General features: G+C 35.9%; 2 protein-coding genes and 1 non-coding gene across 4 annotated transcripts; 2 read left to right on the forward strand and 1 right to left on the reverse strand.

Moving 5' to 3' along the window:
* LOC135692614 (uncharacterized) lies at positions 1-13,108 on the forward strand. 2 transcript variants are annotated; one of them, XM_065210809.2, is made up of 15 exons: positions 1-488; positions 1,390-1,471; positions 1,765-1,928; positions 2,667-2,737; positions 3,184-3,337; positions 4,070-4,277; positions 4,729-4,831; positions 5,562-5,690; positions 6,415-6,516; positions 7,031-7,132; positions 7,271-7,391; positions 7,938-8,010; positions 8,983-9,053; positions 9,788-9,848; positions 10,790-13,108. In XM_065210809.2, the coding sequence occupies exons 3-15, from the start codon at positions 1,770-1,772 to the stop codon at positions 12,064-12,066; spliced, it is 2,631 nt and encodes an 876-aa protein (XP_065066881.2). In that variant the 5' UTR covers positions 1-488; positions 1,390-1,471; positions 1,765-1,769; the 3' UTR covers positions 12,067-13,108. The 2 variants fall into 2 exon arrangements, with proteins under 2 accessions (XP_065066881.2, XP_065066880.2); XM_065210808.2 differs by having other exon boundaries at positions 284-488; positions 1,867-1,928; positions 10,790-13,104.
* A 361-nt stretch (positions 13,109-13,469) lies between these two features.
* Trnastop-uca (transfer RNA opal suppressor (anticodon UCA)) lies at positions 13,470-13,556 on the forward strand. Its single transcript has one exon. It is a non-coding gene; the product is annotated as a tRNA-Sec (tRNA).
* A 1,274-nt stretch (positions 13,557-14,830) lies between these two features.
* On the reverse strand, positions 14,831-22,897 carry LOC135692615 (protein SEC13 homolog). Its single transcript, XM_065210810.2, has 12 exons — positions 22,785-22,897; positions 22,485-22,529; positions 21,497-21,612; positions 21,049-21,130; positions 20,668-20,737; positions 20,385-20,474; positions 19,335-19,378; positions 18,723-18,779; positions 18,372-18,457; positions 16,978-17,098; positions 16,264-16,410; positions 14,831-15,561 (listed from the first exon to the last, which is right to left on the reverse strand). The coding sequence occupies exons 1-12, from the start codon at positions 22,788-22,790 to the stop codon at positions 15,475-15,477; spliced, it is 951 nt and encodes a 316-aa protein (XP_065066882.1). The 5' UTR covers positions 22,791-22,897; the 3' UTR covers positions 14,831-15,474.
* Positions 22,898-24,002: the final 1,105 nt, after the last annotated feature.

The raw sequence follows: 24,002 nt of genomic DNA on the forward strand, positions 1-24,002 counted from the left end.
CACTGAACTATATTTATCAGAAATGTTATTCATTATACAGAACAATATAGTATTCATTAGTTTCAGATTTATTCTTGAGTTTTTTCCATGTGTCCATCGGATGATTTAGCTCTATTTATGTTGTTTTACCTTAGCTATTTTGTAGTTAGCAATTATTGCAGTTAACGACTATCAACAACTTTATATAGTAAGACGTAACCTGTAATTAACTAATCTGCTGGGAAAAAATTTTTTCGAGTTTGAGTTTGAGTTCTTGGAATTTCGAAGGCTATTGTCTGAATTTCATGACGTCATTCCCGCCGCTTCAGGTTGCAATGTGGTTGAAGTTGTGGACAGTTGAGTTTTCAAAACTGAATTGTAGCATCCTATGCTTCCGAAGTACTACTTTGTTTTGTGAAGTTGAAAATAAGAAGAGATGGAAAATGGATGGAGAGCTAAACGTATTTGATGATCCAAATGATTGGCCTAGAGACTTTCAAGAACTGCGCGTATGTTTGCTTGCTTAACATTCTGTTATAGAATGATTTGGTTCTGATGTTTGCTGCCTTTGACATAGCTAGGTTAAGACCTACTGGTTCACTATTGATTAACAAATTGAAGATCGTTATGGGGTCATGCAATACTATTAATCCTTTAATATTTTACTGTTTTGTTTTCTGTACTGTTTTCAATAGTGTAGATTAAGATAACAACATTATATTTTTGAGAAAATATAATGAGTATGGAGTGGCTTTTCCCAGGACATACTATTTTTCTGACATCCATTATCTATCGATTGGTGTTACACTTGTTATTATTTATAGTTTGGCTTGGCATGAGTGGTCTGTCAGTACAATGGTCTGTCCAGGGTGAAGTCACTCAAAAGATCTGTGACAGGCTCTCAGCCTTTAGCACAGTAATAGATAGTTGTAGTTATTCTGGAATATATTGCAATAGGAACTATTTTCCATAAATGTCTTTCCAGTCTCTTGCAGGCAAGACATATTTTTGCCAGTTAAGCCAATAGCTGGTGCCAATTATTTGGTGAGGACTTTGGCAAGGCCTGGTGCTGTAATATTTACAGGGCACCCATTCAAAGGGATGACAGAGGCTTTTTAAAGAGGTCTTTTAGGGGGCTGTGCTGCTCATTCAAGGATTTTTTGATGTAAACAACAGAATAACTGTCCAAATCTGCCATAATAAGTATCTGTTGTCCAATGATACTTGATACAAACCGTCCTTGAAAATGAGCAAAAAACAGCACAAAAAATGATTTTCTCAAGCAAGTGCATTGTTTTGTAGTTAGAAACATAACTTTATGTTCTTTAAGGGTTAATGTCTTGGGTCATTACATAATTTCATCTTTGCATGATGAATATTAACGCTTTATGCATCATCCTTTATTTTTAGAATCTGGACAACCTTCTCAGATGCTCGATTTGCTATGAATACTTCAATATTGCTGTTTTTGCAACAGGGTGCTGCCACAACTGTTAGTATCTTTTATTTTTTTGCAAATATATGCATTCATCTAAGTCAGAAGCCCTGTTAAATTTCCAAGGCAGCAAAATAGCAGAATTAGCAAAAAACTGTATAAAGCTTTTCTCTTGAAGACAAGAGCAGTCATCATTCCTTCACAGAGGGGTCATGCCCTGATTCTAAATGTTTGTCATTTGTGACCCTACTTTTTTTTAGAAAATTTGAATTGACTGGTTCCCTTTCTTGTTGTATCAACTTATGTGCATATTCTAATTTCACTTACTGACAATAATCTTTCTATCAAAGAGGCAATGAGAGGGCTGAACCCCCACAATACCTGTCACAACAATTTTCATAAGACTGTTAGAGCATTTATTAAAGATAAAAGAAAACTAATCTCCTCTTCAGATTGTTCATTATGCGCACACAAGCATATCTCCTACAAAGCACAGTGCCCATCCTGTCCAGCAGTGAGTGGAATGATTTTTTATCATCTGCTTATGATAAGTTGTTGTAGATTTATTACTGTTAGGAAACCATGATAGCATTGTCTGTTGTCAGTTGTTTCCAGAAATACAAAAGTTGTTTAACATAAATTAAGTACATTTTCAGTAGTTGAAAAGTGCTTGATACCATAAAGGCAGAGCTTAAACCCTTTTTGTGTATAGAACAGGACGGTTCTATGTTGCTACTCCATGTTTAAGGCTTATTGTAAAAAACAGGCCTCTGGCACACTAACATAATATACATATAAGTTAAGTGAATAAACCATCCAGTTAAGTGAATCCTCCTGCGGAATCTTTGCTCTAATGTCTCCTCTATTTAATCCCTCTTATCTAGCTGGCCTTTTTAAACTCCTGACTGTTTGACCATCTAGGAATTTGAATGCTATATTTGAGAAGTGGACTCATATGATTGTACAAGACTGTAGAACAACATAAAAATTCAATATACGATAAACCTTTTCACTTATTTACTTGTTTGCATCTTTTACATTTTTAATATGATTCGAAATTGCTTGTTGACCATCAAGACCTTGGACAGATCTTATGTTATGTTATGAAAAAACTCAATTTTTAGTCTTGGTATCACAGTTCTTTGATTTACCTGTTGTTAGTTCAGACACACGTTTTTTTGCCAAATAGTGATTTTATAAAATAACACAAATGTTGCCATATTCGCAAGCTGTAGTACATATTTCATTCAAGGAAATGCTGCAGAGCCATTTGAAGTGCAACAGAGTTCTGGATGAAATTGTCAAAGTATTTGTGACTCTAAGGTAAATACTTTCTGTTACAGTATAATCCGGTTATAACATACTTTAAGGGACCAGCGTATTAAGTATGTTATATCCGAAGTACATTATAACGAGGGTAAGTAAAAGTTGACCAAAACCAAGAACACCTTTTGCCGGGACCAAGCACACCATGTCCGAAAGTACGTAATAACAGAGTACGTTATAACCTGATTCTACTGTAACCCTTAATTGCAGATTTGAATTGACCTCAGTGGCAGTGCTAGCCACCATAAAGTGGTTATGGATTAATTTTTATTACACCTTTTTCAGGAAATGCCTCTTTTTGTCCTAGAAAATTCTTTTTTATATTATTTTGCAAAATGATAAAAGTTGATTTTGTATTTGAAGATAATAATTATGAAATTAATTCATGAGTCATTTTAGAATGCTGTTCTGAATATCCTGTCTTTAAATATATTCTTTCACAGGCCAAAACTGTTGAAAATTTTGAAGGAATACAAAGCAATAAAGGAAAGAGAAGCGTCAAAGAGCCCCTTTTTAAAAAGAGGTCTAAGTAAATCTCCACAAAATAAGAGGAAAGAGGACTCTCCAAGAAAAAAATTCCATTCTCCTCGAAAAAAGGTAAGCAAAAGGATATTTTCTGTTTTTGGTTTTTAATACTTTTTTGTGGCTAGAGATTCAATTGATAAGTTAAGAAAAAGAGACATGATGGCAATAGTTGACCCAGAAAAATCCCGAATCAAATCTGGGTAAAAGTAGTAAAGGAAGAATAAGAGACTAAGCAGCAACAAAAACCTTTGTATGAGATGCCGCAAAGATTCTGTCTGAAACGTACTTCGTCTGACTGTTTGCAAAAGCTACAGATGCGATTGTTTTATTGTGCAAGATATAGAGCCGTTTCAGTAGAGAAAATTTCCTGGCATCCTTCTAATAAATTCACTAAGTGATCGCCCGGAAAGTGATTAGCTCATAATTACCGACCAATCTAAATGCTGGTTCAGCTTTTACTGACAAACCCAAAATTTCCGACGGGAACGGGTTCTTCAGAAAGTGAGGGGTGTCATCCCCTACATCCCCAATTCGACACGAACCTGCTTTTGCATATATAGAAACGGAAGGCTACATTTGTTTTATTCAGAGGAGAACAGAAAAATGCTGATGTAACTGTTCAGATAATCTGTATGTGTTTACTTGTTTTCTAAGTCAATTCACAACTGCCTGTTTTAACCTGATTAAGCATGTTTAAGTAGTCAGGAAAAAATCTCAGATCCAAAATCAGTGACTCTAACAGACTGTATGCCACGTTTCTTGGGATTCATTTGCTTCACTCTTATTTAACCTTTATTTTTTCAGAGGTCAACAAAGAAAGTTGTCTATTCCAATGAAACATCTGACAGTGAGACAGTTTTCAGTTTAAGAGAGACATCTGACAGTGATTTTGAGCCTAGCTCATTCAGAAAACGGAAAAGGCAAGGAAGCTTTGCTGGGAGTAGGACTTTGACTTTGACAGAATCAGGGTCAGAAGCAAGGAGTGACCATGATCCGGATGACGTCAGATTTGGTGAGTTTAATGCGAAGAAAGTTTTGTATTACTGTAAAAAGCGCTTGCGGAATATGGAGGCTCAACCTTCCAGAGCTATCAAGAGTCTGCTCGAACCCAGGCTTAAGACTTGGAATAGCTGCTATTTACGAATTGTCCTGTAAGGAAAGAAAATTGACAGGTTTCCATTTCGGGCCTGGGGTTTTCGGCCACCCCAGATACCCATTACTCGGTGCTCCTCAAACCCCAAATTATTTCTCGCCAGCTTTACATGGTATCATAAAAGAGTTTCAATTGTAAATTGCAGACCCTTCACTTTTATTACAAGCTTGTCCCTCCTTCCAAACGACAGTTGTTCCCCTCAGGGTGAAAGTCCTTTGCCAGCCTGTCAAAGCAATAATGTTTATGTGTGTAGTTATAAAAGCATCTTGTAAATAAGCATTGACCAGCTTTTAACGATAATTTCTTCTAGCATCTTGCCCTGTTTGTAACGAATCAGTGGACAAGACGAAAATTAATTCGCATTTGGATCGTTGTCTTGTTAAAGCATCTGGTAAAACTCGTGAAAGTTTGAGGTACGTTGATGGAGTTTTTAAACATGAAGTTTTGATTTTGACTCAGATAGTTTGTTGTTTAGTTCCAGGTTATCAATTCAGTTGAATTCAATTAAGTTGTTCTGTGCATAACTTAGACAAGCCAATGTTCAGTTCTCATGGGGTTTTTCTACCTTATTAATTCAAAAATTGTACTCAGGGTTATTCAGACCTTCACTACGTCAAATCATTTATTTATCCCTCTTAAAAGCCCGACTTAATGGGGTTCAACTGCACGTTGTTTTTTGTGACAATATCAACAGGTAGGAGTTTTTTCCATTTCAGGGGATCCTTTCGGCTAACCTACGAAATATCTTGGATCTGTCTTTCTTCATAAATATAGCTTTAAGAAACATCTTTTTTTAACGATTCTTGAAAGGAAGACCTCAATTTTGGCATTTAAATCCCATATATTATTTTTCAATCCAAAATTGCATAGTTTTTACAATGCTATTCTGCCTAAAGCTCTAATTGCAGCTTGCCACTGGGTAACTTCCATCGTGATGGTACAGCTAAAAGTACTGTTATGTTTCTAGATTTTCTTTCTAATAGCAGGGGCTCCCTACCCTTGATTTTCCAATCTTATTGTGAAGTATGTTGCAACTTTCAGACTGTAACCTAGATTTCCTGCACGAGTTCCGTTAATAATAGCCTCGTATTCTGTGTCATGTTCCCCCTTTTTCCTTTATGTAGCCATTTTTTTGTTCTAAAGGCCCAAATCAAAGAGCTGCTCGATGCCGCAGCACGCAACTAAGCGGTGCAAAGTTGCAGAAGCATCTGACACAGATCTTTCTGATGCCAAAATTGATAGTGATAATGGCTGCCCACCCTCAAATATTTTGTGAGTTTATGCTGTAACACTCCATTCATTTTTTCTTTCATACATTCAATTTTTCAACTATCACATCTCCCTTATCTTTCCCTTTCATCTTTATCGCTTTGTTATTATCTTGAACACTTTCTGTCATTATGAATTCTCACGTCGGACCACAGTAGCCTTTCTTATCTTAAGCAGCGCTTAAGTCAAATCTCAAAACCTTTATTTTTCTCGAATTTTTTAATGGAAACGCAATGGTTACTTTTATGCTCTGTTCGACAATATTCTATATTTTGAGAACTTTTAGGAAAGTTTGAGCCAAATATTTTTCTCCAAAAATTCTACTTGTAAAAGAATTCCTCGGACCTGAACCTCCCCAAACACTGATTTTCAAGGTACCCTGTGATTTTCCGGTTATAGAGGGAAAAATGTAAAGCACGAACGAAAGAGGTTTTTTTTGGAAAGGGGAACTCTTGAAGAATCAAAAGGTTGCCCAATACTGAAACAAAAGGAAGAAAGGGAACAATTTTCTCGACTAAAAAGATTCCAGGAAAAAGTACAAAGATTTTTTCTGAAGCAAGCAATTTAAGAGGGTTTGATGTTTTTCTGTCACAATAAGGTTTTCCTTAAGGTTTTCTGTGTTAAAAAAATCACAATTTTGTTATGATTTTAGGCGTGTCTTCAGCCTATGTATTCTATTCCATTCAATTGTGAGCAAATCTTCTTATTATTTATCTATGCTTGCCAGCGCTGCCATTGATGCCTACGAAATGAGCGAATCCCTGCTAACAAACAATTCGCATGCAGTCACTGCGCCCGAAGAGGTTTTGCCTTCTGCAGGCCAAGCTTCGTAAGTATTTGGTTTTTGACAGTAAGCCCATAATTGTTAGTCTAGATGTCATGGATTTTTGTAACGCATTGGTTATTCTAATTTTTGTCGCTTTTAGGACACCAGTGGGCCTGCCATGATCTTTTAGATGCTAAGCAAAATTCAGCATTTACATAAGCCTTAATGTCTCTTCAAGCCCCTGCTCTTCATCCTTTAAATATTCTCTGTGTATAGCTTTTGTATTAGAACATCTTGAGTAAAGAGTAATGTTGAGCGGCAGATAAACACAGATCGCCTTTAAATAAGGGCTACACCTTATCAATAAGGACTATACCTTAACAATAAGAGTCACACCTTAACAATAAGGGCTACACCTTAACAATAAGGGCTACACCTTAACAAAAGTAAGTGAGTGATGTATGATATTCTAAAACCTGGTGACTTGGTGATGTTGCACTGGTCTGTTATGCTCTTCGATTGTTGAAAAATCTACTTAATTCCCTTGTTCAATTTTCGAATATGTTAATTTATTTAGAACTGTCGCTGAAGACGATGGCACCTCTGATCATCAAAAGCAAGGCTCCGAGTCCGATCGGTCAACTGCTCCATTCAAATTGCAGGCTTCAAATGAACTCTTGTAAGTTGAATCATGAAATCATTCTGTTGCTTCTTTCTGTTGCTTCTTAGTGAGCTCAGTACCGACAGGGTAAGAACAATGCTTATTCTTTGGTACAGATGTACAAAGAATGTCCTTTGATCAGGTATCTTTTTCTAGACCAGAGATCCCTGCTGAACGCCGCAAGAAACTGCCGCCTTTGGTTTTCAACGGGATGACTGAAGCGCAGCTCAGAAAAAAGCTCAGGGGGTACGGGCTGTCTTTCAAAGGGAATAAAAAGGTAGGAAATCACTGTTGCATGTTATCGGCAATTTTGGATTTACAGCCACACTAGTGGCTCTGTTTTACAGGATATCAAATATAGTCTCTTCGCAATAGTCTAAAGATGTATATGCACTTTCTACTACTTAGAAAACTGGGCTCTTGTGACGGCATAAGTATTGTAAAATAAATTAAAGGGTTTGCTTTTGGAGAATAAATGTGGAATCATTTGATTTATTTAGATAAGTATAACAATGTTGAGAAATACAAGTTAGTATACATTACAATATTTGCTGGATGTTTGAACAGCCTGATATTTATAACGTAGAAGTCATGGCTGACAACAATGTTGGAAATGTTTCACGTCCGTAGGGTTGAATTGGACCTTAAAAAGCTATTGTAGTGTGTGCGTGGTTTAGAATCGAAATTAGCCAGCAACCAACTACCCTCACTATGTTGCTTTTTTGTGTCACTGAATTCTGCCCATGCAGGCTTGGGCAGAATTCAGTGACTCAATTTCGCTTCTTTCAATGCTGATTATTTTCATGATTTTCTATTTCTTCAGACCCTGGAAACCAGGCTGAAAAAATACTTCCTTTTACACAACTCCGAGTGCGATGCCATTGACCCTATGCCAGGTGAGTATTGGATGCAAATTAGTTTAAATGGATTGTTGTTGTTGTTGTTGTTACCCTACTTCTTCTTATTTTTCTTATTCTTCTTCTTCTTCTTCTTCTTCTTCTTCTTCTTCTTCTTCTTCTTCTTCTTCTTCTTCTTCTTCTTCTTCTTCTTCTTCTTCTTCTTCTCTTTTAATTTGTTTTGATTTGATATTTACATAGCTAACAGTATATTCAATGTATATAAAGTTAACTAATCTAAATCCAATGAAGTTAGAATTTATACGAAAGTTTATTATTTAGTAAATTTAAACTACTGCTGGCGTTACATTTACATTCTAGGCCGTCCAACTTCAACATAAAAAATTGATGTTTGCAGCAGATTCCATTTTGTTTGATAGACCATTTCATATTCATATTTGAGGCCCAGTGGAATGGACTGTTGAATGTGACGTAAAGATTAAGCGAAGAAATTTTGAGTTAGTTAACGCATTACCACTCCCCCTCCCTCTCCCCTCCCCTCCCCTCCCCTAGTTGAAGGGCATAAACGTACAATGAACGGACAGTTTTGGAGTATCGCATTATTTGATGCCTTGTCTGCCATTGCATGCCCTCTGTATGCATAAATGTAAACGCTTCCAGTTTGTAATTAGCAGCAAATTTCATCTAACACTTCTATAACCTGTTTGACACTGCAGGGTTTTTTATATAAATGGTGGCAAGAAAATCTTTTTGTAGCATACGACGGGCATTCTAATAATCCGTTCATTATTAGTGTATTGTGAAGCTTCGTCGAGAAAACAAAAGCAAAAAATTTATAAAAACTGGAAGTGGACAAGCCTTTGTTGAAGAAAGGGTATTGCTGAATCCGGGCTCCGTGGCGTGAGTGCTTGCTGAAAGTCATACCGCTGGACTTTATTTATATCCTTCTTTAAAGAATTTCTTTGTCGTAAGTAAATTATTTTTATTAAGATGCATAAACTTTGGTTTTAGTTAAACAGATCATCAAGAATATCGAGACTCAAGAAGCAAACCAAAAGAAGCTGGATCAAGGAGCTGTTCTGGTAATTTTGATTAATTAAGTCGCATTATCTTTCCCTAAAGATTATACATATGTTGTACGATGTGAAGTTTGTACGGCTTTGTGCTTATATCATAAATAGTATACCATGTAACTTATGACTATCATTGTCATCACTCTACTTGGTCCTTATACTTACAATGCTTGCCAAACGCTTTTGGAATAACCAATAATAGAGTTCTAAAGTGATGACGTCACAAAAATCTATTTTTAGAATTTTTTAAATTGGATCCCATAACCTGAAAGGGCATCATGAAATACCTCTTAATATGCAAAATCAGGCAAGTGTTTTACGAATTGGCAGAGATATGGCCACATGTTTATTGGTTCTCTCCCCATCAAACCTCTGTATTTTGGTCTCTGTTCATAACTCTATTAGCGTTGTTTTATTATCTCTCATTTCTTTCCCGAAAAAATTCACTTCTTCCACCCAATCCCCCAGAACAATGTTGATATTTTTGACGAATATTATTCAAGTAATGCGGAAGAAGATGCCTCCTTATATTGTACGCCTCTCTGTAGATGACCAAATTGTTCTCCGGGCGAGAGAGAAATGGGTGGATTTGACCTTGAAAATTGACTTTTGGCAGAAATTGTACACTTTCCTTCTCATTCATTCCTTCACATTCTCACACCACAGTACAGGCATTCTTCTTCCTTTTCCAATCCAGGCTTCTAGTAACTCGAATATTTGTTACGTGTTTCGTTTTATCCTAGGTAAAAACATTTGATTGCTCAAAGACAGCCCAAGAAAAAGAGGATTTTAACAAAAATTACTGTAAGTGAGCACACGCCATTTTAATTTTGATTTGTTGTTGGTTTCTAGAAGATGTCTTTTCAAAATGTATTAGGTCACTGGAAGCCACGTTCAAGGCTCTTTCTTAGCATCAAAAGTCACTTTTCTGTCTTCAAACATCAAGTTATTATTGGATTTTTAGGCTTCGGTTTTGGTTTTCACAAAAGTCTTTTCCTATAGCCACTTCTATACCGCGCTTAGATTGAAGTGCTGTTGTTTAAGTAGAACGATTTGGTAACATTTTAGTTATTATAAAGTATGGATCGATACAAGCAATTGAAGAGAGTATTTGTATGCCTCATAGAGCTTTTTCAAAGCTAGTACCTTCAAACATGTGATCAAACTCGCATTAGACGGATTAGCATAAGTTGGACTCGCATTAGTTGGAGTTTCATAGGTTCAGACAAAAACATGTGGTTCCAGTAAATTTTGTATTCGTGTTACCAACTTTCATCGTATCAATCGGATTTCATAAGTCGGACATAGATGTGAGTCAGAACTTTTTGAAGTGTCTTAAAGAAGCACCACATAAGTCAGACTTGACAGCAAAGCCAGTAAAATGTAACGAATTTTAGTTCTGAGAATCGAATTTGAGATTTATTCAAAGAACTGTACAGTTATTGTGGTATAGACCTTTATCCTATACTCTTTGTTGAGTATGGCTGATAGCATCATTTACTCAAGTTTTTCACTCTGTTTTATACGGTTTTCAATGTCAAATTTCAGTTACTATTCTCTGCTGCTCCGTTTAGGTTTTTCATTCGTATAAGTCAGACTTCGGAGAATTCTGACTTCGGATGAGTCGGACTTCGGAAATGTCAGACTGTTTTGTCTGGTCCAAAGAGACCTGACTTCTACGTGTTTGGCTGTATTATTCCAGGCTGTTTCTCAAATTTTTCCATATCCGATGCTTTGCTTTCTAGTGATAAAGCACGACAACCAATTTAAACAGCTAATAAGGGAAGTTGCGAGCAGGACCCTCAGAGGAAAATCCCATAACAAGGCCATTGAGAAGGATGCCATTTCGTCACATTCTTCGTCGATTGCCACTTTGAAACAAATCACGGCTCCGGACGGAAGCGGAGGAATACAAGAAACATCAGAAGACGAAACAAATGTAACGAAAAAACAGGGTTTTATAGAAACTGGAATCCATAATCAACCGACTCTAGAGTCACCATTAAATCCTGCGGAACAATTTACTTTCAGTGGGGCAGGGAAAATGCCAGAAACATCACAAGGGGAAGGAAACAGAAAAACAGACACAGGTCTGATAAATACCGAGGATGAGAAAGATTCAGAAAAGAACATTGATAAGCAGTCTGGCATTAAAATGCTGCATCGAGCTGTGAAGGAGGCATTAGCTTTTGTTAAAGACGATATTCTCAAAACTCCTAATCGCGACATGACTTCTGATAGACCGTCAAGCAAGCCTGCACGTGCCTTGGCTCCCCATAATGCAACTGAGAGTCGAAGTTGTAATATAGCGCATATAGGTAATAGTAGCTCTGCCAGGAGAAAATTGGCATTAGGAGAAAGTTCACAGGAGAAGGGTGTAGAACATAAATGCCAAGAAACTGATGCTGTCTCGCGTAATATAGGAGCTTTGGAAAATGCCGACAAGGAAGAGAATAAAAAAGTCTCTACAGTTGCTGCTGAAAACCCCGTTGAAGCTTCTTGTAGCTTCTTTTCACCCAATAAATGTGCTCGTATGTTGCCGGAGAACGCAAGCACACCTTTAAAAGCCAGTAGACCTGATGCGTCTTATGAAAATCCGCTGGTGATACACGACTCTGGTAGTGACTCAGATTGGAGCGATTCAGAGCTGACAGTTAGCCCATTTGTAAGAACCAAAAACACAAGTCACTTGACCTCTGCAAATAAAAAGATCACAAGTGAAACATCCAACGTAGATCGTTCCAAGTTAAAAAATAAGGCTTCTGATTTAAAGCCCACAGCTGGTTCAAGTTTAAAATCAAGCCAAAGAAAATTGACCTCATCGAAAAAAGGAAAGAACAAAGATATGCCGAGGATCAAATGTCGTAATATTCAGTCGTTTTTCGTGAAAAGACAAGTTGATGACAGCACCAATAATGCATCAGGTTTTAATTTAAAGAATAAAGAAGAACAGCAAACGCCTGACGGTAGCTACAATTCTAGTGCATTGTTGTTTGACGATACGAGCAGCGATGGCTTGTGATTGGCACACTTCGAATTCGCAGTTACCATCAATAAGAATATCTTGATGTCACCATCAAGATAGAAAGACACGTTTTAAAACCTCAATCCTTGATAATGTACTGGAACACAAACACACAGTTTCAACAATTTGACAACGTTGTCCTTCCTCAAATTATGGTATTCTGAATTTCGTTATTGGCTGGTTGCCGGAGGGAAGGGAGACCAATTTGACAGCAGTTTTGATCACGTTTGGAACTGGTTAAAATCTGAGGCCTAAACTTACGTCACAAAAATCTAGTTTTAGAATTTTTCATTTTTGACCTAGATAAAGCATGATTAAAAACCTCTAAATATGCAAAACCAGTTGACTGTGTTTCAAATTGAATGAAATATGCCAACAAGCTCTTTCCTCATCAAACCGTGAAATGAAGGAGACCAATCTGAAAAGTACGTCGGTCTCGAAGAGTTAGAATTTTAGAGAATGGCAATTTCTGCGAGCGGCTGGGCTTATCTTTCAATTTCTACCTTCTAAAAATTCCAAGGCAAAACCTTCATATAAGTAGCTAACGTATACAATGATGGCTCTTGGCAACTCTTTCACCAAATACATTCCTATGAAAATATATATTACGAGGTGCAAGTCTTTCTCAAGTACTGCCTGGGCCTAAATGTGCCATAAATCTAACTACGTATATTTATATGTACAAGGGCAACAAAAATTACTGAAAAGCATTACTTAGCATAAAACATCACCTAAATTAAGCTAAAAATTACACAGCATGATGCAATCCCAACGAGGGGTTATCCTACAACTAAAGAGCGGATGGCTGCGAGGTGCTGTGTCATGAACACCGAGCATTCGAAGCAAAGGGGATTTCTTAAGATTCGTTGCATAGACGAAATAGCTTTGTATGCCGAATAAAGTGAGGCGTATTTATTAAATACACCAGTGCTTAGTTTGGCACTAATTTAGCTGCCTTGCAAAACCACTGTAATTTGATCTTGGTTCATAACTTTACACACCAGGCACACATTATTCTGTTAGCAAATTTGAAATCTTTTATTGGCCTAATCTCGCCCAGTTTTAAGCACATTTAGCAAATATGGAGGTATTTTAGTTGTTATTTCAAATTATCTCATATTGTCAAAATTAAGAAATTCTAAAAATAGATTTTTGATGACGTCACATGTTGGTACTCTATAAGGGCCTAGGCTAGATATCCTCGACCTTGGGGGCATCGAATGGACTCTTAAGTCATAAGATATCCATAAAAAGGTAAAATCCTATCTTTTGGAATCGTTTTTAAAAAGTTTCCTGTGCTGTACTGTTTATTATTGCGCATGCGTCACTTTTGTATCCCATATTGGCTGTCAGGTGAATTTTTTCCCATTATTTATTATCAGGGTGAAGTATTGTTAAATGCTCGGATGATCCTCGTTGGTACGGGGTACAGGCTTCAAACCTGTGGCCGATTAGCGTCGGAGTGGTTCGATTCCACCTTCTGAGCGTCCTGAAAATTATAATTTTCTTTTGTTTCGCAAATAGCAAGGGTGCTGTCCTAAAAGTCAGGAAAGGGGCTATGCTTAAAGGCAAATTCAAGAGGCCTTTGTGTGTAGAAATCGTTCAAACTTTTCGATGACACAAAAAGACTGATAAGAAATTGCCCATTCTAAGGAGTTGATGATATATAAAGTGTTGCCAACACATAATTTGTCCAACCAAGTATGGACCCACTTGTTAAGGCTGAGCCCCCTAAGTTAAGGTTGAGCCACCCCCTTCCAAACTTTCACTCGAGAGTGTTGAGGCACACGAGTTACCAGGTGTCCACAGGCACCGCGGAGCAGGGGGGCTGGGGGGGGCTTTAGCCCAAAATTGCAAAAAATGCCAAATATTAAGTATCAAACTGCCAGAAAAGCCTCTTTTTGTATGGTTTTAGCCCCCCCTTTTTTAGACCCCTAACTTTTCTCAACGATCCGCGGTGCCTGGTCCAAGATTGTATATAGAAACAAATGCCAATTGGTAGCATATTTACCATAAGATTTTTTCTAGCAACATTTTTTCTAGCAAATGCGTCAAATCAGTCTCAAACTTGAGAAAATAGAATGTTTTCTAATAGAGATTTCAGATATTTTGTAAAGACTAAGTTAGTATTCTGATACGTAAAGGAGATTTTTTTCATGCCTTTTGAAAAAGTTTTGCAGTATAGAAACACTGTTCGTCAAATTGATTAAATTTGTTTGTATTTTCCTAAAGTGTAAATGCATGTTCCTTTGGATTTTTTCCAATTTAAACCATGGGCGTTCCATTCATACGAAACGCGGCTACAATGCATTTTCACGACGACTGTTTTTTCGATAAACGATTTTTCTTCTTGCTAATTCATATAGAGCTTCTTACTTTAGAGTTGTTTATGATATTCTTAATAGTTATAAGCAGACTTCTAAGCAATTTATCGCTTTTAAAGCATGTTGGCTAATTCAGGTATGCATTTTAAAGTAGCTCACATAATATGCTGACGTAAAAATTCTATTCTATTATACTGAATTCTGATTGGTAGAAATTGTTAGTTTGCGTAAATTATAGGTGTATAACACGTCCGTTGCAATGTAGGAGAAGAAACAAGAGATTAATGAATAGTAACGAGGTGTACGAAGTAGGGAAAATTCAGTTCCAATTTCCAGCCAAATCATTTAATGCCCGAAATCGAGCAGAATTAAGTCCAAATAGAGTAACTATTTCAAAAACAGTGTGGAGAACTCTGTCTCAATTCCCTCCCCCTCCCCTCCCTAAGTTTACTTTTAATATAAAGATACCATGAATGACTCTGATCATTTGTTCTGTTTGGATAGAGAGCTAACATAGAAACATCGTGTAGTTGTGAGAGATGTTCATTACTTCAAACGAGCCTGCTGAAGATTTTATTGCATTGATGGCGAGGAATCATGCTAAGCTAAGCCAATATCTCTACTTATACGAGACTCGATGTTATACTAATCGTTTTTATCCAAGACTGCTTTATTAAGGAAGCTTTGGAATACATCGACACCAATCGGATCCATGGCTCGCAATACTAAACAGACGAATGAATACATGAATTATAACTGTAAAATTAAATGATGCTGTCCTTCTTGAGCTCGTAATTAAGAACAAATACAGATTTCTTCTTTTTAATTAGGAAAGCATTTTTCATTTGATTTTAAAAGTACTCAGGCAAGGGTGTAGCCCAACGAAATTTCAATTACGAATTTAGTACTTATTCATGCAACTTTAGTTCCTGTACATAACATAACCAAAATAATTTCAATAACAGGGTTTAAAAGGTAGGCTGGAGGTGCTTTAATCTCAGCTAAAATTATAGAGTTCTCGAGCAGGGATTAAGATGGCCTAAGACAATTTAGTTCATGTTCGCTAGGTCGAATAGTTGCATTATTGCTGGATCTCCTTCCCGTGGCCTCGATCAACCTCGCTGACCATCACCCACTTGTCAACATCAACCTCCTTCCATAAACTAACCTGAAACAGAAAAACAGAGTTATATACATATTTCTTGGTATGTGTGATAGGAGAAAATTGATGAAAAGAAATTCGACGAAATCAAATCTGATTGATACAGTCCTTTGAAAAATGATAATAGGTTAGCCCTCACTAAAAGCCTTTGTGCAACCGGCATGATTGCGGAATATATATTTTCAAAGACGGCCTAATATTGTACTGCATGAAAATACTAAATGCAGTCAATTTCTCCTCGCGTAAGAGAACAGCTACCGCAATTCATGCCGGGTGCGCAACAGCCTTTAAAAAATTTCAAAATGACATTAAAAACTATTGTGAAAGAACCTTGAATTATACATTTTATATGAATAATGAAATCGTTGAAGATGATTACCTATTTACAAGCGTGAAAGTGAAATCTATATGAAAGTGTTAATAACATATATTATAATATATTGATTTTGATTGATAAGAACATGCAAAAATATATATGTACAGCGCCTTAGACGTCTCCTTAGAAGTTTAGATATGCCCTCGCAGTAGTACGAATGCCGTACGGATTTAACAGAAAATAGACTTTGGGAGAGTCTAATTAATGTTATATAGTATCCCTTAAAAGACTTGTGCCACTTTATTTGGCGCCACTCCCCCCCCCCCCCTTGATACTTGTAAGTAGTAGCTATCTGAACACGTCCCTTAATAGCATCTCGTAACTGCACTTACTTTATTGTCTGCTCCAGATACTGCCAAAATGTTACCCGTTATTGACCAACTGACATGCCATATTACATCATTAAACTTTTGTAAAATATGTGGTATCCATTTTCCACCCTCCTCTTCATTTTTTCGCCATATAATTACTTTGCAGTCCTAGAAAGTTGACATAAAAATACATTAATACTCACCATTCATTGTTACTAAAAAGGATTCGAGAGAGTCAATTTTGTATAGTTAGATTTTGCTAGATTTATGTTGTTCGTGTTCATTAGATTGTGAATAGTATTGATGAACCCGCTTTTTGCATATATTGTGGATGGATATAAATATATATCTTGTTTAGTGTTTTCGAGCTATTATATCATGTTGATAGTGTAGAGTTATTTGAAAGTAGAAGTTTTTGTCAAATATTGTTACCATGTTGATAGTGTAGAGTTATTTGAAAGTAGAAGTTTTTGTCAAATATTGTTTAGTACCATGATGCTGAAGTTATTATTATGAGAAGGACAAAAATAGCGTTTTGAAATAGACTTGGCTTTTTTTATACTTTCTCCCTTAATCTGAGTATACTTTATCGATGCCAATATCGAGAAAAAACTTAAACCAAATTCGTAACAATAAGAAGTTACATAAAAAAGTAACATCAAGGTGAAAAAGCTTAGGCCAAGAATAGTTGCCCCTGTACAAGAAGATCATGTCGGCCACATGGGAAACACTCACCAGTGAACAGCTTGCTATTGTGCTAACAGGTATACCAATGTTTGGTGCCCAGGCCACATCGCGTACCCAGTCACTGTGTGCATCAAGGGTCTCTTCCTCAACCCATCTTGCATCTTGTTCACTTTGGAAATGAAAAATGACTAATTACACTACTTGAAATCAACACACTGGTGGACAAAAGTTGAAACTTCCTGCGAAGCGGCTTAAAATACAAAGTGTAAGAAGGACCGCAGGATAGGCTGTCCGCCGGATTCTGTGAATCTTGCAATGAGTGTTGTTACGAAAGATATACAGGAACAAAGCGGATAAACAATATTGCATCTTGAGTGATAAACAATATAAGGAGACTGATCTTAAATATTGCTTTTTCTTCCTTTTCACACCCGTTTCCCACCTCATTTAGCCACTCCTTTCTCGAATTTTTATTCCATTTAGACTTCTTAATTTCTCAAAATTCTTCCTACTTTCCTTAAAGAAAGAAATTATCTGCGGGAAACTTTTTTGTGGAAAAGTTTTGTCATTCAATACCTCAAAAATGTTATGCTTTGAGGACGAGATTGCTGCGAAGGAAAACCATTTCCCAAATTTTGCAGAATTAATTTTTGTGGATGAAATTATTTCCCTAGTTTTTGAAGAAATAGTTATTACAATTGACAGGTTTCCTCTAGATGTTGCGAGCTAGAAGTTTGTCGATCAAAGATTATGGTATTGTCAATCTTCAAAAATTCCAAAACCAGCCAAAAAAGGAAACAGAGTTTGTGTAGTAACTTCAATTGGGCATGGAATCTTCACCTTTAATCAATTTTTAAAAGTCTTGTCTCTTTCTTACTCACTTCATTCCATTTTCTTCCCTTCTAGTCCTTCAAAGTACTCTTCTTTTTCTTTTTTCCTCAATTTATCTTTTCTCTCTCTCTCTCTCTCTCTCTCTCTCTCTCTCTCTCTCTCTCTCTCTCTCTCTCTCTCTCTCTCTCTCTCTCTCTCTCTCTCTCTCTCTCTCTCTCTCTCTCTCTCTCTCTCTCTCTCTCTCTCTCTCTCTCTCTCTCTCTCTTTCTCTCTCTCTCTCTCTCTCTCTCTCTCTCTCTCTCTCTGCGCTTCGAGGCTTCAAGCACTTTTCAACGTCTGAATCAACATCTCTTTGTTTGAAATTTATGAAAAGTGTTTATCAAAAAATTATTTCCAGATGGTTAATGTAAACTGCCAGCCAAGTTTAAAGTTTTATTGAAAGTAGAACTTGGCTGGCAGTTTACATTATAAATTGATTGTTAACTTTTCTTCAAGAGCAAACAGCAAAAGAATTCAAAGATACTGGCTAAAGGCAGAATATTGTATTTAGATCATCCCAAGTGAAACACTTTTAAAAACAAATATCACCAAACAAACATGAAGCAACTTACTTGTATGCCCATATTTTAACCAGATTGTCGCAGCCCCCAGACACAAATCTTTTAACTACTGAAGAATCTCGTGAAGATGTTGAGCCCTTGGAAAAAATAACCTTACTCAAAAACGAAATAGCTAATAATTACAAGAAACCAATAAAACAGGATGAGAATAATATTTTCAAAAGTCCTTTTCTTTAAAAATCTGTTCATTAAACATTGCATTCTTTGAAATACAAATGAACAAATTTGTGTTTGAAACTTGTGAAGTTAACTCTTATAAACAAAGAGAAAAATTGCCTGTAACAATTTAAAGAAAATGAAATTTACATACTGCAATGTTTCCTGTCACTATAAAATACTCACCACATATGCATTTACTGGTGAAATTCCTGGTGCCCAGCTTACTGCATTACAGCCAATCTATGAAAAGATAAAAACTCTTTCTTCAGTACCAGAAGATAGCATCTAAGGCATCCAGATAAAGATGGCAAACATTAAAATGGAATTAATCATTTGCTAATATATCAATAAAAGAAATAACTAATAGTATATATCAAATAAGAAAACAACTTGAAGTACTACTGAAAAGATAAAACTACTAAAATTTTTATTAGTTTTCGAAATTTAGTTTTCAAGCTCCTTTTCAGAAGATAATAGCTGGTTAAAGATAATACAACTTAAATATTAATTAGCATTTCCACTAAGCAGCCTAACTGATGGTCTGACTAAGCTTAACCATATCATTTGGTAGCTTATAGTGAATTTAGTTTAACAATATCACTTGTTGACATCAATGCAAACAATCCAAAACAAGCTAATCACCTAACATCAGAGATTTGCTTACAGCAATTTGTTGTCTTGTTATCAATTAATTGTTAATTAGCAAAGTACACCATTTGAGTATATATAAATAAAGAACTATCATAAATAAGGTTTTGGTATCTAATGATATAAGGTAACAGGCTGGGTACTTACTGAATGAGCATTTGGAATTTTCTGAGTTGACCAGTTTCCATCACCTAAAACAAAAAGGTGTGACTTGAAAAAAAACCAAAAAAAAGAAATCCTTTTATGAATTTTTATGAATTTCTAGGTGCCATAGTAGCTGAGTGGTTAAAGCGCTAGACTGCTGTGCCATAGCTTGGGGCTCATTCAGCTGAAAATGAGTACCTAGTTGAAACATATTAGGGAGGTAAAAAGGGGTATGGAAAGGAACTGGCCACCCTTCCACACAAAGCTGTGGCCCAGGGTGATGCGCCCGCAACAGCACATTCCACAACATTACCTTTTTATGAGCCTCTAAGACATTAAAGTTCCCAATGAAAATTAAAATGACAAACTAAAGTGAAAAACAATTAGGTTCTGGCATATTTACACACAAAAATAAAGTACTAATCAAAATTTGCTTTCCACATCATTAGAATCACCACAACCAAGAAACAAAAGGTTCACTGTGAAACTTTGTAGCTCGCAGTGACATCATCATGAAATATGGACCACAAAGGTTCACTGTGAACCTCTGTGGACTGTATGTCATGATCCTGCCCCATCTGACAAATTTCAAGAAAAAATTTTCCACCAAGATATTTTTCTGGTGTTGTTGACAAAATGTGTTTTTTGCCTTTCCTGGCCTCATTTACTATAAACATTTCCAGTCAGCTCAGTAACTATTTTTCAAGATCCTATTTCCTTAAAATGTACCCAACAAATCCCATCTTTCTGCTGTTTTTTTATGTTAGCAGTCTTTCTTTGCAATTTATTCTGTTTAAAACCAGTTTATAATTTTTCTTTTAGTTGTGTTATCAACATCAGGCCAAGCAACTAGGAACATGACTGTATAACTGCATTGTTTCCTAACATTATCTGCAACATACTAATTCCAAACCTTTTAAAAAAAATCATAAAATATATTTTGAAACCTTGCTTTAATAACGAGAATTCTTTCACATATTTTCCAGACTAAAAGCTCTACAGGTTGATTGGTTTAAAGAATAACCAACTGATAAAGTGCTGTAAAGATCATACCTGTGGTTGAAAGAACAGATACAGCACCATCAGAAGCACCACAAGCAAGCATAAGTCCAAACTCATGTGGAGCCCAGCTAATCGAATTTACTACAAGCAAAAAGAGGTTGCATTACAAATGTAACGGATAGTTAATATTTCAGAAACCGAAAGGACAGCCCTGTTATCAGCAAATATCAATGATAAAACAAGAGAGTGCAACTTACATGCTTGGTAGATTCAGGAAAACAGAATTTTTAAGATATATACAAAAGAACATTTAGCACAGCATATGAAAATTTACCTGACGAGTCATGGTGTACTGATTCATATAGTTTTACCCAATCATTTCCTTGCTCCTTCCATATAATAACCTATATTAGAAAAGTATTTTATTTCTAAATGATCAAGAAACAAGAAAACGCAAGGTTTCATAGTATCATAATAACAATTGTGTCTGAGAATGCACTCCATAGTATTCTGAATCTGTGTTGATACAAAATGTATCTTTGATTATAAAACAAGATTGGATTTGAGCAGCACCACCAAGTTACAAACCAAGGTTTAAATGTTCTTATTCCTTTTTTATTGCTCTTGAGATTCATTTGAAGCTCATCCACATGCACTAATGACAATTTTGAACTTTCTGTTAGCATCCACAAATTTGAGAGTACAAACATTTCACCTTTCTATCGTATGAGCACGAAGCTAATAAATTTCCAAACATCGGATGTGCCCAAGCAACTTGCCAGACTGGACCTTCATGACTAAAATATGAAAAAGTTATTTGAGAACTTCACAATAACTTGCTAAAAAATAAGAACATAAAATTGTGGATTATCAAATTATTTGCTATTTCTAATACTATTAAATCTAAATTAAGTTTACCTTTGATAAGATGATGAGTAAGTTTGCTAAAATACACAATTATCCATATACAAAAAAAGCATAGGGTGGCACACATGAGACTGACAAAGAGTAAACCTTACATTGGCCAAAGGAAACAAGCCTAAATGGTAAAATCAAAAAAGTAAAAAGTATAAAATAGTTGGGTTAAAAGACTTGTTTTACATTCCTCAGCAAACTGTGAATCTGACTTATGGTATAGCTGGTACTAAACAGATAAATCATACCCTTTCAGATTTGCCATTAGTCTCTGATTGCTCCCTATGACTTCATATACTTTGACGCTTCTGTCTGAAGAACATGTTGCTAGCTTTTTCCCATAATAATCCATCTGGGCATCATGCTGTCATAAAAGACATCAATATTTATAAAACTTACTGAAAATGGCATTGAAAAAAATGGCATTTAAGGTGAAGATAAAATGAATAATATCAAAATCTTATTTAAATGCTATGTACCAGCAGTAAAGTTGTATGGTGGTCCAGAAAGTCTGGCTGAAAAGTACAATATAAAGCATACTTTCAGAATACAAAGTCCAGACTATAAAGCAATTTCTCCGTGTGGGAAATGCCTGAATAATAATATTCAAATTGGCGGATAACAAATGTGTCATGGAAAATCATGCAAAGAATTTGTAGCAAAGGCTTCAAAGACTTCTCTTAAAATTGGAAGTCAGAAGTTCAAACAGTGGAATTTTCACAAGGACCATGACCAGATAAACAAAGGATCAAAATTATCTTTGCAAACTTTCCAATCTGGCACTGAGTTCAATTGAGTTTTAGCATTCACAAACATTTCCTAGTACACAAGTCTATCTAATCAATCTCAAACTCAACTTTTTCATTATAAGGGTTAATTACATATGTATATGTACATATTTAATAAAAATATGTAAACATATATATAAAAATAAAACACAAGTATATATTTTAGACAAATAAATTTACTACAAATGGCCAAATATAGTAATATAGTTGAGTTTAGAGTATTTCAAAGAACATGCATTTTAAAAACAAGCTCTTGGGCACATAGAATTAAACTGGAGAAGAGGTACAATGATGAAATATTCTGAATATATAATCTAATATATGTATAACCAATAAAGCTATTTTCAAGCCTGGTCTAAAAAGTAACTTTGAACCAGTTTGTGCTTTGTGTGGAAGTTGAAGGGGTTATATAAAAGAAGGCCTATCAAAATGAAATAAAAGTACTCACAATCATATCTTCGTGGTCCGTGTTCACGGTCGATATCACAGAGACCTTCATTTTAAAAAAGGATTATAGAAGATAACGAATTGGATTTTATATTTTTATTTAAAGTCTACAAAAAGGCAGTCTCAAAAATTCAATTCACCAAAACCAAGTTCACTTGAACACTTTGCCCAAGGTCCTGTATGAGGCTCTTTGCTTACAACCAATATCCAGCAAAACAATTCAATATTTTGTTAACGCAAGGAATCATCTTTTGTATAAAACAATAGAAGCATGCATAATTAATGAAGGAAGTCTACTTACGGCCATCTTGGAGCTGCGAACGTGGCAAAATAGTCCTGTTCAAATTTAGTCTCGTTTGCGACAACAAGAAAATTTCCGTACGTTTTACATGAAGAATATCAATGTTGTTAATTTCTTATTTGAAGGCAATTTATTTTAGTAAGTATCTGCTATTTAAAAGGGTCATCCACGTGTAAAAAGGATTTTTAATAATGATAAGTGAACCACGATGTTTTCTAAAGTAAGGATTATGCATTTTAGGCTAAAATACAACTTACAATTACCACTTTTCTGTGTCATAACTTGCTATGTGTACATCAAATGTTGAAATGGAGGCCTACATAAGATGGCAGCAAATTTTCAGCCATAGTGGGCCGAAGCCGTCGCTCTCATGCAAATGGTACCCCTCATGTCAAGTATGTACCTGACGTGTCGAATTTTCAAACGCGAAAAAAAATATAAAGATACCAATAAAACCAACAGATGATGATATTCATGTATTCGGCAACTCTTCTTTATCCGTTTTCACTTAATATCGGGGTTATTGCCGATCGTTTTCTGTCAATATTCAGTAAAGTAAACCAACCACTATAGGCCCGGTGAACACAAAACAAAGCTCCCACGACGAAGTGTCGAGTCTTGTTCAGAAAGGCAGGGGATTCCCTGTGTATCAGCAATGATTGCTGGGGGGTACGGTCAAAAATTAATCGAATTTATCTTCAAACACGTAATTCGAAGAAACGAAAACACTCAATGAAACGAAATGTGCTACAAAGAATACAAAGTATCATCAAATACGTGTGTAATAAGATTGGTACCACAAAATAAATCAGAATCTAGCTTTTTTCGCTCCGCCACCAAGAGACGTTAGAGACTTAGTCTCTGGAAGCGTCGGCTCCGTGTACCCCTCCTGTCGAATTTTGGAAAACTTGCCAAAATGCGCCGCTTCTCAAGTTTATGAGAAATAATATCAAATAAGTGTGTAATAAGATTGGTAACACATTATCTTGATCAAAATAAATCAGAATCTAGCTTTTTTCGCTCCGCCACCAAGAGACGGTAGAGACTTAGTCTCTGGAAGGGTCGGCTCCGTGTACCCCTCCTGTCGAATTTTGGAAAACTTGCCAAAATGCGCCGCTTCTCAAGTTTAGATGAAATCTAATATCAAATAAGTGTGTAATAAGATTGGTACCACATTATCTTGATCAAAATAAATCAGAATCTAGATTTTTTCGCTCA

Source organism: Rhopilema esculentum, chromosome 3 (assembly GCF_057945365.1).
Source record: "Rhopilema esculentum isolate cy_ngs chromosome 3, ASM5794536v1, whole genome shotgun sequence".
NCBI lineage: Eukaryota > Metazoa > Cnidaria > Scyphozoa > Rhizostomeae > Rhizostomatidae > Rhopilema > Rhopilema esculentum.

Excerpts from the sequence above, each read along its gene's own strand:
- LOC135692614 (XM_065210808.2), top strand. The coding sequence starts at position 285 with ATGACGTCATTCCCGCCGCTTCAGGTTGCAATGTGGTTGAAGTTGTGG. Across the intron at positions 4,832-5,561 it reads AAAACTCGTGAAAGTTTGAG|GCCCAAATCAAAGAGCTGCT; the intron begins GTACGTTGATGG and ends TTTGTTCTAAAG. Across the intron at positions 8,011-8,982 it reads TGCCATTGACCCTATGCCAG|TTAAACAGATCATCAAGAAT; the intron begins GTGAGTATTGGA and ends CTTTGGTTTTAG.
- LOC135692615 (XM_065210810.2), bottom strand. Across the intron at positions 18,458-18,722 it reads CACCAGTAAATGCATATGTG|GGCTCAACATCTTCACGAGA; the intron begins GTGAGTATTTTA and ends ATTTTTTCCAAG. Across the intron at positions 16,411-16,977 it reads CAATAGCAAGCTGTTCACTG|GACTGCAAAGTAATTATATG; the intron begins GTGAGTGTTTCC and ends TCAACTTTCTAG.